A 17118-nucleotide genomic window follows, 5' to 3' on the forward strand; every position below is an offset into this window, starting at 1 on the left:
TACAGTTAAATATATCAACAACATTTGAATAATTGTTTGCGGTTTTTAAAATTCTGTTAATTGGGTTTAGAATACTTATAGAGGTTTTGAATAGTTGGGAATGTCTTATATAATAGTTAGGGACAATAAAGTTGATTTTGTTAAGTAAATCCTCACTGGGGATCAGATTTTTAAACAATTTAGCTATATAATATAGAAAACCTTTGAAATCATATAGAAAGGTCTAAGATTTTCTATATTATATAGCTTGGAATCTTGCCTATCATTTAATTATCATAATTGTTATTATTCCTTACAAATATTTTTATAGACTTTCTATGAAATCAAATAGAATAATAATAATAGTAATTCATCAGTATTAAATGATAGGCAAGATTCCAATCTATATAATATAGCAAATCTTAGACCTTTCTACATGATTTCATAGAAAGTCTATAGAAATATTTGTAAGGAATAATTATAATAATAATTCATCAGAATTAAATGATAGGCAAGATTCCAATCTATATAATATAAAAAACCTTAGAGCTTCTATAGACTTCTATTTATAAGATTTCGAAGAAAGAATATTTTTGTAAATAATTAAAATAATTAATCGTAATTAAGAAATTAAAGTGGTCAGAGTTCGGTCCGTATTCGTGAGGGTTATGTCCGCCAACCCGAAGGTCCCTCTCTGTCCTTTTGCCGGCGACCGGGACGTAAAAAGAAACGCATCCCGATGATGAGATGATGCAAATGCGTTTTAGCGTAATTGTGTTTCTTATAATTGGCGCTGGAACCGTGGGGAGTTGGCCGCTTTTTTGGACCTCGCCTCTTGACGTCTGCCGAACGCTCCGTTTTCGTTGAGCTCGCTCTTATTGGCGCCGACTTTTATGGCGGCTTTCTAGGAGTACTTTCATTTTCCATCGGGATCGCTTTCTGTCGGTGAGGAAATTCAGCGGAGGACGAAGAATTAAATTGGATCATTATTTGCCGTTGAAATTTAATTATCTTCTTATCAGCGGGAGATATTTTACGTTTCACTTTGCAAAAACGTTCACACGCTGTTTCTATGTTATACAAAATATCCCGTCTTTTGGTTTTAGTTTTCAAAATAACCTTCCTTTAGGAAGATTTATCGTACAAAATAACTCTCCCTTTGTTTTATTGTTTTAGTTTAGTGGTCAAAATAGCATTCCCTTTGGTACATTGTACAAAATAGCATTCCCTTTGCTTTACTGTACAAAATTGTATTCCCTTTACTTTATTCTACAAAATACGGTAAATACATTTCCCTTTGGTATATTGTACAAAATACGGTAAATACCTTTCACTTTGGTATATTGTACAAATTAGCATTCCCTTTGCTTTATTGTAAAAAATACGGTAAATACCTTTCACTTTGTTATATTGTACAAAATAGCATTCCCTTTGTTATATTGTACAAAATAGCCTTCCTTTGTTATATTGTACAAAATAGCCTTCCTTTAGTATATTGTACAATATAGCCTTCCTTTGTTATATTGTACAAAATAGCCTTCCTTTGTTATATTGTACAAAATAGCCTTCCTTTGTTATATTGTACAAAATAGCCTTCCTTTGTTATATTGTACAAAATAGCCTTCCTTTAGTATATTGTACAATATAGCCTTCCTTTGTTATATTGTACAAAATAGCCTTCCTTTGTTATATTGTACAAAATAGCCTTCCTTTGTTATATTGTACAAAATAGCCTTCCTTTGTTATATTGTACAAAATACGGTAAATACATTTACCTTTGGTATATTGTACAAAATACGGTAAATACATTTACCTTTGTTTTATTGTACAAAATACGGTAAATACATTTACCTTTGGTATATTGTACAAAATACGGTAACTACATTTCCCTTTGGTATATTGTATAAAATACGATAAATACATTTCCCTTTGGTATATTGTACAAAATAACATTCCTAAAGTTGCTTTATTGTACCAAATACGGTAAACACATTTCCCTTTGGTATATTGTACAAAATACGGTAAATACATTTACCTTTGGTATATTGTACAAAATACGGTAAATACATTTACCTTTGGTATATTGTACAAAATACGGTAAATACATTTACCTTTGGTATATTGTACAAAATACGGTAACTACATTTCCCTTTGGTATATTGTACAAAATAGCATTCCTAAAGTTGCTTTATTGTACCAAATACGGTAAACACATTTCCCTTTGGTATATTGTACAAAATAGCCTTCCTTTGCTTTATTGTACAAAATACGACAAATACCTTTCCCTTGGGTTTATTGTACCAAATCTCCTTCCTTGTAGCTTATTGTAAGCCTCCATACGGTTTATTGTACAAAATTTTCTTCCATATGGTTTATTGTACAAAATAGCCGTTTATTCGATAGGCCTTTGCTAATGAAAATTTTCTAAATGATATTATTTATTATTTGGTTAAAGGCAAAGGAATCCAGCTAATTCAGAAGAGGAAGACCATTTTCCCCGAGTGGAATTCCTGTTTCGACGTACCTTTGTTTAGAGGTAAGTTTGCGCAGCAACCTTTCCTTGAGACCTTGGGAACCTTTGAATTACCCAAGGCACCACCTTAGGCCTAAGTCATCAAGCGACTTTTAAAGCCGTTTGTTCAGGTGGCTGGCATTTGAAATGAAATTCTCCTTATTTTGTTGTTGATCTCTTTGTTTGTCATAGATCTTTTTTCCATAGCGTCAGTGATAAATGCAGCATTCTTTTTTTAGTTAACCCCCACCCACCATACGCTGCGATTGCTTAGCAGACATAAATTCAGCAGTTAAGGAAACTTCTGGGGTTGACCACTAGATTTATCTGACTTGGCTATTTTTTATTTCAATTAACATTTAACGTACTGTTTACTCAACGCCGTGAGATTAATAAGGCGATCACATTGACTAGTATGGTAAAATATACTAGAGACTCAACTACAAATGTCTGTTATAGCGGACAAAATTTTTACCGCCATCTACATTTGTTGCTGAACTACCATTTAGCAGACTACAGTTTCTAGAATTCAGAAATCTTTTCTAATTAGTTCAACCTGGGTTATTCAACGTTTAGGAGGTTGGATTACGACACTATAATAGTAATAAACGGCTGTCAACAGTGCCCTCTATTTAAAATGAATAGAAGCTTGTTAAAGTAATTTAAAAAAATTTACTTACTTTTATAACTTAAAAAAATATTTTCAGTAAATATTAATTTAAAATTATAGCCTTAATGTAATTAACAAAATTAAGAATAATAACGCAATAACGATAAACGAAGGGGGATTTGGAGGAAAAATGCCTGCCTTATCGGCGCTATCATAAATTCAGGGAAAGGTCAGGTAATTTTAAGAATTTGTAAGAAGTCAGATAATTCAATTTTCTCTTGACATTTTTTTAAGGTAATTTTACTCTGGATCTATGATAAATTCTATGATTATCTTTAATTTCCTTGAAAGTTTGGCTAATTTTTTCAACATTGCAATAACCTTTTTACTGAAATATAAGTCCATTTAAATTTATTAACTTTTGATAAAAGTAAAGTATAAAATAAAACATTTGGCCTTAAAAAGTCATGGAAAACCTCTTAAAATGGTCATGGAAATTTTGTGGCAACCCTGGTAAAAGACCTCCTAAAATTGAATAACCCTGGTTCAGCACATTATCGCCATCTCTAGATTAGTGGCTGAACCAGGGTTGGACATAAGGATATTTTTTTTAGTAGTCAGCGTAACTAGCGAGCCTCGTCTCTTAATTTATTTTAATAGTCACTGACTAGTGGGGGTAAAATGCGGGTATAAAATCAAGAAGGACAGCCAACTTTTTGCTTTACCCGTCAGAATTAAAATAGGAGTTTAGTATCACTTGAGTTACATGATGTGATTTTTTTAAATAAAAAGGGATTGATAAATGATGAATTTATGATACGCCATATTCGCCATTATTTATGAATATTTAGGTAAATTTTTCACTAGTCAAATTGACTAGTGAGCCCCCATATTTCGATTAATTTTAGTAGACAGAGCATTTATTTTAGTAGTCAAATGCCGTGACTAGTGCCTTATGTCCAACGCTGGGCTGAACCACCATTTAGCAGACGACATTTTTTAGACTTTCTTAACTAATTAGTTAAGCAATGACTCTAGGGATGGCGCCATGTTTTCGGCTTACTAGTTTACTCAAAAACGAATAGAGTTACGAATGGTATTTATGTCTATAGGATCGTTCGTGCATTTTTTCATCATGGAGCGACCCAATATCCACTTGGCGGACCTTCTGATTAGCAGCCAATCGTTGGCCGACAAGTGCCAAGTCGCCGAAGACGACGTCGTCAATGATTGGTTGAAACTACGGCCCAGCGGCAGAATCAACATTCAAATGAGGTACTTCAAGGAAGATGAAGGTATGAAAAATTTAACAAAAGCCCCCCTCGCCAATTTGAAGAATGTATAATTGAGTTCGAGATAACGGTGTTTTTCGCAGCCCAATTCGGCGACGGCGACTTGTACAAACCGACGCCGGGTGGAATCACGAAAAGGAGGGGCGCTATTAAACACTTGAAAGTCCACGAGGTCAAAGGTCACAAATTCATCGCCAAGTTCTTCCGGCAGCCAACTTTCTGCGCCTTCTGCAAGGACTTTCTCTGGGGCTTCGGAAAGCAAGGCTATCAATGCCAAGGTAGGACGGATTTCACTGCAGAAGTATACTACACATATCATAGAGGGGAGTATTCGTCTCTTGGAGAGGGGAGTATTCGTCTCTTGGAGAGGGGAGTATTCGTCTCTTAGACAAAAGTTTTCGTCTCTTAGACAAAAGTTTTCGTCTCTTAGACAAAAGTTTTCGTCTCTTAGACAAAAGTTTTCGTCTCTTAGACAAAAGTATTCGTCTCTTAGACAAAAGTATTCGTCTCTTAGACAAAAGTTTTCGTCTCTTAGACAAAAGTATTCGTCTCTTAGACAGAAGTATTCGTCTCTTAGACAGAAGTATTCGTCTCTTAGACAAAAGTATTCGTCTCTTAGACAAAAGTATTCGTCTCTTAGACAGAAGTATTCGTCTATTAGACAGAAGTATTCGTCTCTTAGACAGAAGTATTCGTCTCTTAGACAGAAGTTAGGAGAAAAAATAATGCAGGGTGAAAAAAACTAAAGATATTACTTCGGGAAATATAGTTTATAAATAAGTACAGAACGAAAATAAAAACCACATTTGCATAGTAAAAATTAAATAACATTTATTAAAATGCTAGTCACGACTAGTTTCGCTACCGTTCGGTAGCATCATCAGGTGTGTGAATGAGAGCGAAACCCGGTTACAATTTCCAAATGGTTGCCAAAAAAATTATTTGGACCTTCGTCACGATTAAAGATTACTTTTGTTTTTTTATGGTCTAAAATTTCTAAGGATTCTCTGAGATTAAGTTTAACGTAAGTTTCGCTCTCATTCACACACCTGATGATGCTACCGAACGGTAGCGAAACTAGTCGTGACTAGCATTTTAATAAATGTTATTTAATTTTTACTATGCAAATGTGGTTTTTATTTTCGTTCTGTATTTTAATGCATAGGGTTAGCTATACCTTTCAACAATATAAATAAGTAACTATGCCGTGTATACATTCGCAGTTTGTCGGGAAATTGAGACCTATTAGAATTCGGGTCGGGCCTGGGATTTTACTCGATTCATTTTTATAGCCTAAGTGCCGCTATATGCAACTTCGATGGACAGTACAAAACAGGATATTTTTGTGATTATACTCATTTGCAGGTTAAGAACGGCAAAATATCTAGTACATTTGGTGTTAAGATCCTAGTACGAATTTCCCGTAAATCGGCGGCGGGAATTTTGAATTTGGCTTGTTTACGGTGGAAATTCTAAGTATACCCGCGCGCGTTCTATAAATTTTAGAAAATACTGTCTATTACGTTATATTTGAAAGTGATCATTAAGTAAATAACATAGATAAGATTTTAAAACATTTGTATTGATTTAGTTTTAGTACTACAAGTGAGGCATAGCTAAAAGATTCCGTTTGTCGAGTCCAGGGTAAGTATAGAACGGGTAATGCCTAGATTACCACGTTGACGTACATAAACGCGCGATTTGATGATTGTTTAGGAGCACAATTCTAAAAATACTCTATAATGAAGCTTAAAAATAATAATATACATTAAATATTTATTGATCACTTTGAAATTTACTTAATAGACATTTCTAAAATGGATTAATATAATACCGAGGGGGAAATAACTTGAGTAATCTGGTGTACACTCGTTAGGTAATCCCAGGAGATAATAGTTACCTCAAGTAATATCTGTAATTCTATAATAATCTCAAGTAATCTCATAATAATTTCTAATAATATTATTTGGATTACTCAAAATAAGTAATCCCGCGTAACTTTTGGTAATCTGTAATTTTTTTAAGTAATCACTTGAAATATGTAATCTGGTGTACACATTTTCAGCGAGTTATTTCCCCCTGGTATAACACGCGTAGAAACCCTTAGGAATTCAACAGAAAATAGGCGAGATTCTAAATTCCCGCGGCCGATTTACCGGAAATTCATGCTAGTATCTTTCCGACAAATGTACTAGATATTTTGCCTTTCTTAACCTGCAACTGACTTGTGAGTGAAAAACCGGTATTTAACTGCCCTCTTTTGGTTGGCCAAGGACCACTAACAAAATCACCAGTGAATTGCATGCCCATCCTGTCCACCAAGGTTTAGCATCCCTTTAGATCCTCCACTTGCTTTAGTGTCAATACCTGAATGGTTCGATAGATGTCGTTTTCGGCAGATCCTTCAGCCTAGCGTATTAGGTGGGATTGGTTGGGATTAACAAAGCTTACGAACGGGGACTAAATAACTAGCGTATATTTGCAACGGGTCACGCGGAGTCGATGCTATTCAAATCCAAGCCTCTCGAATTTAACCCGTTCACTGTCTTGGGACTTAGGATCAGCGTCCAATTTTAATCGTAAATTAAAATAAACGTTTTTTCGATTGGACAAAAATAAGTAGTGATGTTAATTTTCCGGAAAAATTTCCAGAAAGTTTTCGCCAAAATTCTCCCGCAAATCGGGAAAATAAAAATTGAAACATAAATTACTTTTTAAGGGTTTTTAATTTTTTTAACTTTTCATCGATATAAAATGTTTAATAACAGTAAACATACTACAAAACATTAATAGTGAGACATTGTTAATCAGTTTAAAGCTAGTCTAGAGGTTTAGTTTTACTTTCAGATTCGAAAAAATGAGGCGAAGATGCCGCTTAATTTAAATTTAAATATTTAATTTAAACAATATTAGACTAATCATGAAATGAAATTTTTTTCGGAAAAATACGAAAAATTTTCCGGAAAAAGGCATCGGTCATTTTCCGGAAACTTTTCCGACTTGATACATTAAAAATAAGTAAAAAAAATGAAAAGGTACACAGTAGAGACGGTAGGTTGTTTTAACCAATACCGGATTAAGGACTAGGCCTACTGATTTGGTAACATTTGTCCGAATCGAGGCGCATTTGACCGAATACTCATTTGTCCGAACTGTAAAAATATGGCTCAGATGGCCGAATTACGGTTTCATTTGTCCGAAAATTATTTTGTATAATTTGTTGGCAATTTAACTGTTCTATCTTTTTGTCAAATGTCCGAAATGTCATTTGTCCCAACGTGATACATTGGCTTTAGTCAAATTCGAAAGAATCACATTTAACCGAATCCGTAAAAAATAGAGTCCCAAACGTGCGGTTTTTTTATCTTAACATGAATAATTGTGGAACTTCAATCTAACCTAAATTCCAATGAAAACAGACACCTAACCTAACCTTACATATTTAACCTAACCTCAGGGCCGTGCTTAGCGATGGAAATTCGAACAAATGCTACTACTCGTTCAGACAAATGACACTCAAGGTCATTAAATTCGTACAAATGGAACAATTTCGGTTTTCGAGTTCGGACAAATGAGTATTCGGACAAATGCTACTACCCCGGCCTACTAGGCACAGGCCTATGGGCCCCCACCAACAAGGGGACCCCACCAACAAGAGGCCCCCACCACTGATGAAATCAATGGATTTTTCACTGATTTGGTTTAAGAGAAAACCAGATCAGGCTTGTTGCTTTATTATTGGAAAAATCATTATTCTCGTGACATCAGCTCAGCTTCTGGACACGCGAGTTTTGCGTTTTTATGTTTTCCTTATACTAGGCCTCCACCAACTTAGGAGGGCCGGCGCTACGATTTTCGGGCCCCAGGTAAGCGTTCTCAGGGCCCTGCCCCGCCCCCAATTTTTTACTCCAAAATTAGTTTTTTTTGCAATAGACAGAAAATTTTACCTTAGGCCTAAGTCATCCACCGACTTTTGAAGCCTAACTAACCGGGTAATTTTGCCCCGCTTACCCCCCCCCAAAAAGTTTTTTAAATTTTTCTCAGGAAATGGTCCAAATCCCATGTTATTATTTTCAATGGGGAAATTTCCATTTTATATTGTCAAAAACATTTTTCGTTGCCATGGCAAAACCGTTGCCCATTGAATAAATTCCCTTTAGGATTTTTCAAGTGTTTGCATATGCCGTATATATAACACTATATATAGGAAATTCACGGTCATTTTATAGGAAATTCACGGTCATTTTATAGGAAATTCACGGTCATTTTATAGGAAATTCACGGTCATTTTATAGGAAATTCACGGTCATTTTATAGGAAATTCACGGTTATTTTATAGGAAATTCATGGTCATTTTATAGGAAATTCACGGTCATTTTATAGGAAATTCACGGTCATTTTATAGGAAATTCACGGAAATTTTATAGGAAATTCACGGTCATTTTATAGGAAATTCACGGAAATTTTATAGGAAATTCACGGTCATTTTATAGGAAATTCACGGTCATTTTATAGGAAATTCACGGTCATTTTATAGGAAATTCACGGTCATTTTATAGGAAATTCATGGTCATGTTATAGGAAATTCATGGTCATTTTATAGGAATTTATAGGAATAATTTTAATAAAGATAAAACAAATGCTTTTAAAGCAAATTTGGTTCAATAATAATATTCCATTTAATATGAAAACATCACAGACTTTATGACTAGATATATGTATTAAGATAATATTACATTTTAATTTTAAAACAGCGGCCAGCCGTAAAAGCGAATTAAATTAGTGCTTTAGTAATAGGCTGATTTTGGGCCCTTACTATCAAACTTTAACACTATATTGAAAGCAAAGCGCAAAGTACGAAAATTAGGAAAATTGACCAATTATAGGAAGTTATAGGATCGAAATATAGGAAATATTATAAAATATGGGAAACGTGGTACCATTTTTTGGGGAAAATGAACGCTACAGTAGAAATGTTTAACGAAACTTGCTGATACACTGAATAGTTATTTTCGAGGCAGTCGCCGAGCTCTTCAAAAGCTATTTAAAACATTGTTTATTTTCGCAAAAGTCCTTAAGGGAGATATATTTGAAAGGCAGTTCTTTGAGGAGGCACCCCCTTATAAAATTTGGTTTAGAAAAGGGTTTGTTTTCGGATGTTATGACCAAAGATAAAAAGCGCGAAGTTTCCATGGAAAGTTCTGATAAAATATCCGCTTTTATTTGCGCGTAGAATGTCAAATCACGGTACATCGCAAATGCCACGATAAAGTACTGGGTCGATGTCCAGGCATAGGCAAAGAATCTCAAGCTACAATTGTAAGGGCGTCATTTCATTAGTAACCAAATAGTATGGGCTATTTATTGACGATAATTTTTTCCTAATAATTGCTCCAGTATTTGCGAGAACGCTTCAAAATCAACGTGCCTCATCGGTTCCGCGTTCACAACTACATGAGTCCCACATTCTGCGACCACTGTGGCTCCCTGCTCTACGGCCTCTTCAGACAAGGTCTCAAATGCGAACGTAAGTTGACATTTTTTTCCTTTTTTACACGCAATCCCAATGGGGTGCGTAATAGTTTCACGTATTGTGTAGGCGACGGCGCCACCGCTGCCGCTGCCGCCGCTGCCGTCTTCGTTCTTGCGATTATTGTCGAACCGTTTGTGGTAAAATTATAAAGGGCCCAAATTAATTTTTTTGTGATTTTTCACCAATTTTCGACTTGAAATCTACAAACATCGCTTTAATTAAATTTAAAAATATATTATTAATTGGCACTCCTCAATTTCGCACTTAATAAAGAAATTTTAATTATAAAGCAGAGTTTTAGACAAATCGCGAGAGAGTACAACCCGCGTACGATCTAAAATCGTATTTAAAATAAATACCAATTGAATAATACGTCAAAATATACAACGTTTTATCCTACATTTTTCCTAGTGATTTAGCGAAGATATTACTGCTCTCAGGGAAATTCTTTCCACAAACGGATTCCTCACATTTCAAACATTCGATATTTCTAGTATCACCGGTTAGATTTTATTATTAGAGGCCTATTCGAAAAAGGGAACATTTTTACTCAACTTTGGTGAGCCTAGTTTTAGACTTTGGTTCGCAAAGCACGTTGCGTTGCAGCGTTCCATCCTCACGTTCCACGAAAAGTTATCGCGAAGAAAATAAATAAATTACCTCTTTTATAAAATATGACAATTTATATTAATAAATGTATTTTTATTAATATTATCGTTTAGTCGTGTATAATGAAAAGGATGTGTGTCAAAATGATTAGATTTAAATATTTGGAGCGAAGAATCTGCCACAAAAGCCGTCCGTTCTTCAAAACTTGGCCAACACATTGTGGAAATATTTTCTCCATTCTCACGGAGCAGCTCGTGCTGCCCCCACAATGTTTTACAAAAAATTTGGCTCCTATGAATCATTAAATTAAAAGGTGGTTCATCTCGCGTGATTTGGGATTTCGGGGTAGGGTAAGAACTTAAGAAGAGTAACCCTATGACGTCATTTTACTCCGATTCTGCGGTGGCGAATAGTTTGAGTCGGGGAAAATTTCGAAAAATGGCTGCCTATGGCTAATTTACCAGATAAATTCTGGATAAACGGACGATTTTAGCAGTTTACTCTCCTTACTCCGAGCCTTTCTCTCGCTTTCGAAGAGGAGTAGCGAGAGTAGCCCTAGTTCTCCAAAAGAGCGAATAGTTAGAGGTAGAGTAAGTATCATCCCTGGAACAGGCAGATAAAACGTTTTAGGGTAAAAAGAGTACACTTTAGTAAAAAACAGGCCAAAAGAAACTTTACTCAGTTGCAGGTTAAGAAATTTAAAATATCTAGTACATTTGGCGGAAAGATACTATCATGAATTTCCGGTAAATCGGCGGCGGAAATTTCGAATTTCGACTTTTTTTTCTGTTGAATTCCTAAAGGTTCCATTTTAGAAATGTGTAAATTTCAAAGTAATCAATAAACATTTAATGAAAATAATTATTTTTAAACTTTATTATAGCGTAATTTTAGTATTATGGTCCTAAACAACCATCAAATCGCGCGTTTATGTGCATGAACGTGGTATTCTCGGCATTACAAGTTCCATACTTACCCTGGACTCGCCAAACAGAAATTTTTAAGGTATGCATCCCTTGTAGTACCAATAATAAATTATAACTGTTCTTAAATATTATCTCTGTTATATAATTAATGATCACTTTCAAATATAACGCAATAGACCGTATTTTCCAAAATTATATAACGCGTGCGGGGATATATTTACCAGAAATTCGTCCTAGTATCTTTCCGCCAATTGTATTAGATATTTGGCCTTTCTTAACCCGCAACTGAGTATCTTGTACGTCCGCCAGTAAAACTTTGGGGATAGCCGGGAACGTAATTTTGAAGCAGGACAAAGAGGGGCCACCAGAAAGATAATGTCTACGCCCGCCTGTATTGTTTTCAAGTTTGGTGGAACCTAGGAGCAACAAACACAACACCCCACACAAGGAGAACGCAGCCCGTCAAAAGTCGTCCATTTTCTTGCGTACATTTTTCATTGGTTAGACGCCTTAGCGCCTGCTGCCGTTGCAAGGGGAAAATTCGGAAATTGTCTTCCCCCTTTCCTTAAAATGCTCAGCGTAAAGGCTCGTCCGATGAAATTTGTACGCAAGACTGCCTTAGCGTGTTCAAAGGCAGGCTGCGTTCTCCTTGTGTTTGTTGCTCCTAGGTGGGACGTTATTCGTAGGATGAAACCTGATTTTCGTTGTTGTATAATTTTCGGCCTATAATCGTTAAAAACGCTGCTAAGGTTAATGGATGAAAACGGGTCGCGAACGAAAATTAATGACTCGGGATTTATTACTAGTCGCGTGACGTCAGAAGGGATTCTCGCCCGTGACGTCATTAGAATAAGCCTCTCGTCGACACTTACTTGAAAGCTCACTCGGAAAGACAATGTATCGTCTATGTGCCTCGTTTAAAACGTGGGTTTTAAGATTAAGGCTTAAGACTCGAGTCGCTATTAATTAAGTAACAGATTTCCGGGCTCGCTTTGCCCCGTCTCGGGTGTCACAATGAGGAAATTGATTCGAACCAGTTGGCGCTCGTTCACTCTAACCTGGCAGCTCCGTTTGGTTGCCACTTCTAGTTTGGGAGTAAAATATAGCGCCCGAGTTTCCAATAACACCCGAACGTGAAAAATAAATGCGGCGGGCGGCAAGGTCGCGGCTTCGTTTTCCAATGAGAAGTCATTTACACAATTGACATTCCATTTCGACCCGAAAGTCAATTTAAAAGCGCGTTTATTTATACGCGTTTGGGTTTTCCGAAGGCGTTGCGATTTTTTAATTAATAGATGACGCCACGGGAAAATGAAATAATTTTTTTAGTTAAGTACGTTAATCTATGAGCAACAAACACAGCAGAAAAAGGTTAGTTATAAAAAACTTGCCTCATGTGAAGAGGTTCTAAAGTTACAGCACCTTAATATGTCAAAAAAAGGTACATCATGGTTTAAAGGGAACGCTTATTGCTGCAGCTAAGGTGAAAAATTCCCATTATTTTATCAATCACTATAAAAACAGCTAGGAGCAACAAACACAACACCCCACACAAGGAGAACGCAATCCGTCAAAATTCATGGATTTTCTTGCGTACAATTTTCATTGGCTAGACGCTTTAGCGCCCGCTGCCGTCGGAAGGGGCAAATTCGGAAATTGCCTTCCCCCCGTAAAACGTTCAGCGTAAAGGCTCGTCCAATGAAATTTGTACCCAACATTGCGTTATCGTGTTTAAAGGCTAGCTGCGTTTTCCTTGTGTTTGTTGCTCCTACATTTAAGTATGTACCTATAGTAAAAATACCAAGCGAATAACTTGAAAAATTGCCCTGGGAGTAAACGAAAATACGGGTAAAGGCCGCCCTAGAAAACGAGTAAAGAAAACAGTTTGTTATCCCCTAGCACGGGCGTCACTAGGCTGCATACAGTAAAATGTATTTTATTTATTTTTACTATCTTTGCTCCCAATGGAAAAGGAAGCTCCATCCCGCTACAACAAATCAAAACCGTACGTTATCCCGTTGGTTCCCCAAAAGGCTAGAGCTGACGCGCTTGAAACACACGCCGGTGACGTTTTTCCGACCCCCCCCCCCCCCCCCACACACACTCGCGCCGTGGGAAAAATGGACCATGATGTGGAAATAAAACATTCTTGGTAAGACTCAATCAAGAAAAGACAAGAATGTATTTATTTGTTCTAAAGGGAGAATAACTTTAGGTGGTTTCTTTTTGCTTGTTCCGGGATTTCGGAGTAGGGTAAGAAGAGTAAGGCTATGACGTCATTTCACTCCGATTCTGTGGTGGCGTATAGTTTGAGTCGGTGTAAAAACGTTTTTCCAAAATGACTGCCTGTGGCCTTTTGAGCGGATAAATTCTGGCTAGCAGACGACAAAATCCGATTTACTCCTTTACACCCTATTACTCATCCCCGGAACAAGCGAATAAAACGTTTCAGGGTAAAATGAATATACTTTTTGTTCGAGAACAGGCGAAAAGAAATGGTCTAGCGTCTATCGCGTCGGTAGGCGTCAGTTTTAAGGAGCCAATGAGATTATGGGAAGGTTTGATGACTTTTAAGGGAAGGAGCATCCATGTGTCGAATTGGGAGCAACGCTAAAATTAGTTTCAACATACATTTTTATTTTATTTTCAATTATAAATAAATTCATCTATGATTCAACGGAAAAGAACCTTTTTTTTTGAAAAAACACCCGTCAACACTAATTAGTATAGTCACATCTAATAAAGGAATTGTATACCAACATGAATCTATGAATCAATTTAAATAGATTCATGATACCAAACATTTTTTTATCTAACAAATAAATATGAATTTGAATTTTCCTGACTGAATCTTCGTTCAAGGGATGTAACGTAAATTGATTCACTTCTAACGCGTGATCGAAAGTTTAAATGGTAAATAGTCGTTACTGAAATGCAGTAATACCAATTAGTCGAAACGACGTAGTCAATTAAAACTACATAGATCTGGAATTATCAGGGAAATCGCTTTGATTCAACGGATAAGAACCTTTTTTTTAAAAACAATTTCGTTGAGGCCATTGCCCAAAATTACGTAATCCTTTTGAAAATATTTTCTGACCTTGTTATTCTTATAAAATAACGCATATCCCAAACTTTTAACTATAATTCTCACCAAAAGTAGAGCTCGGGGAATCGGGTAAATAAACCGCCAAAATTTCAATTAATCATAAAAAATTCGATGAACTGTTTATTTATGGATATTATTCGCGACTATTATACGATTTAATATGCAACAAATAAGTTTTTATTCGGATAATTTTCGGATATGGATAAAAATGAAATGAACTGAAAATTTTAGAGTTGTTAATGTTCCGGAAATATAAATGCATAAAAATTACAGAAAAGTTTCAGGAAAACTTTCCGAATTGGAAAAATAAAAAATTGAAACATAAATTACTTTTTAAGGGTTTTTAATGTTTTTAACTTTTTATCGATATAAAATGTCTAATAACAGTAAACATACTACAAAACATTAAAGGGAATATAACCTCAAGTCTTTTTTAAGGTTTTTTGGTTTTTTATGTTAACAATTTGGGCGGGAAATCACTAACCAGCGCCAAAAATATCTGAAGCCATAGGAGGGAGCGGGAAATGGTCGAAGTGTTGGTGTTCCACACCAAAAAACCTGAGGTTATATTCCTTTTAATAGTGTTACATTGTTAATCAGCTTAGACTAGTCTAGAAACTTAGTTGTACTTTTAGATTCGAAAAAATGAAGTGAAAATACCGAGTTATTGAAATTTGCAAACAATATTAGACTAATCATGGAATGAAAACTTTTTATTTTTTTTCGAAAAAATACGGAAAATTTTCCAGAAAAAAGGCCTCGGTACTTTTCAGAGCAGAAAAGTTTCCACTGAAATTTTTCCGGCTTATAACTCTAGAATATCTCTTATCAAAACGCCAAAAGTTAACAAATAATTTTGATTTATTTTATTGTTGTATTTGAATTATTTGGCAATTTTATATTAAAACCGTACAATTAATTAATTCTTCTCTTTTGTACTATACCGTTGATCAAAGAAGAACTTCATTGAGCAAAACAGAAACCAGAAAAATCACTCCAACATTAAACGAATTCCACCATTAGTCAACGTCGAGTCCGTTGACCATTGGCTGCTATTTCCGCTTCATTCGCTCTAAAATCATAAGTGCCCTTTTATGGTTTTCCCCAATTTTTAAGCAATGGCATAAGCCCTTATTTTTGGATGATACGAAATGAATAAGTTCGGTTCTTCAAAATGGAAAGGCGCAATCTTTGACGCGTAAACATTTAAGAAACTTTCCAACTTTTGTTAGTTTTTCTTTTCGTTTTTCAAAATCTTCCGGCTAGTTGAATTTTTATTGCATTTCTGTGTTTGTTTCTAAAGCATGAAGGAGAAAACCCACCCTGGCTTTTATTTCGTTTATTACATTTCCTTCGGAACGTTTTCCAAAGAAATATTTTTCCCATTTTTTCTGGGGCGATGTTTTTCGTAACTCCGCTTTTTCTATTTTCGTACTTCGCTTATAGATGGCGATACCTCCTTTAATTTCCTGGAAAAACGCAGTCTGTTTAAAAGCCAAAGAAATGCCGCTGCTCGCGTTGGCGATTACTCGCTTCAAAATACTGATGAAAGGCAGTGGCGTAGATAAGGCCCCCGCAGACCCCGCAGTGCGGGGGGGCCCCGGAGCTTTAGGGGCCCCCTAATTTCATATCAAAGTATATACTAGATACCGGATAAAATTCCGAATATTGTTTTGCGGGGGGGGGGGCCTCGCGGGTCTTAGCTACGCCACTGATGAAAGGCCGAGGGGCTAACCACTCTTAGAAAGTCTGTACACCGGACTACGCTTAGATTACCACTGTCAAAGGCAGGGACTTCAAAGATTACGCGTAGTCCCATTAGTACAGTCAAAGGTACGGCTCTGTACACCGATTACGCGGAGTGATCAGCCCCTCGTGAAAGGCGCGTCTGAAACTCAATATGTCATAAGGATAGGCAACTCTATATAAAAATCGGCAGGGAGGGATTTCCTTCTGCAACACTAGCGCCATCTGCCTCTATGTGTCTAGTATTACAAATTTAAATAAAACAATTTACGTTGGAATAAGATTAAAGCAGGTTCGAGCCCTTATTCACTACTGAAACTTCGGGTATTATTTTTAAATTAATTAAAACTTTAAAGAAATATGTACTAAGATCGAAAAATCGTATGCTGCAACTTGTTTTTAACGAATAATAATAATAATAATCAGCTAGGCTAATACCCAAGGCACCACCCTAGGCCTAAAGCAATTATTACACCTAGAATGTCTTGGGGGAAATGATTCTTGGGTGAAAACTCGGAACCACTCCTTCCGAGTTGAGTTTGTAAGCTCTCTCATGGACCAAGAATCTAAGGGGACTCACTGTTCCCGATATTAAAAACTTGTTGAGGTTAACGGTAATAGTAAGTGTAGGGAGCTGTTGGCTCGAACGCGTGGCATGCAGGGCTTGCCACCCATTGAGTTGGGAATATTAATCTAGAGGTCCAATCAAAACGTCGGATTTCAGTATTTCGCGAAACAAGTTTTTAAAAATAAGAATACTGTCGTCTGCTCCCATCGGCGTCCCAAATAACGAGAAAACGTT

The 17118-nt window shown here is 36.0% G+C and overlaps 1 protein-coding gene across 4 annotated transcripts in view; it reads left to right on the plus strand.

The window, feature by feature from the left end:
• The window catches only part of LOC149934829 (putative protein kinase C delta type homolog), a 138053-nt gene that overhangs the window by 63042 nt on the left and 57893 nt on the right, over positions 1-17118 (plus strand). For all 4 annotated transcript variants that reach the window (XM_090181146.1, XM_090181150.1, XM_090181148.1 and 1 more), the window contains exons 3-7: positions 2435-2515; positions 4214-4396; positions 4477-4671; positions 9627-9712; positions 9791-9920. In XM_090181146.1, the coding sequence (XP_090037272.1) occupies positions 2435-2515; positions 4214-4396; positions 4477-4671; positions 9627-9712; positions 9791-9920 (675 nt within the window). The remainder of the gene's footprint in view (positions 1-2434; positions 2516-4213; positions 4397-4476; positions 4672-9626; positions 9713-9790; positions 9921-17118) is intronic.

This window comes from Leiobunum rupestre, chromosome 7 (genome assembly GCF_980474605.1).
Source record: "Leiobunum rupestre chromosome 7, qqLeiRupe1.1.hap1, whole genome shotgun sequence".
Classification (NCBI taxonomy): domain Eukaryota; kingdom Metazoa; phylum Arthropoda; class Arachnida; order Opiliones; family Sclerosomatidae; genus Leiobunum; species Leiobunum rupestre.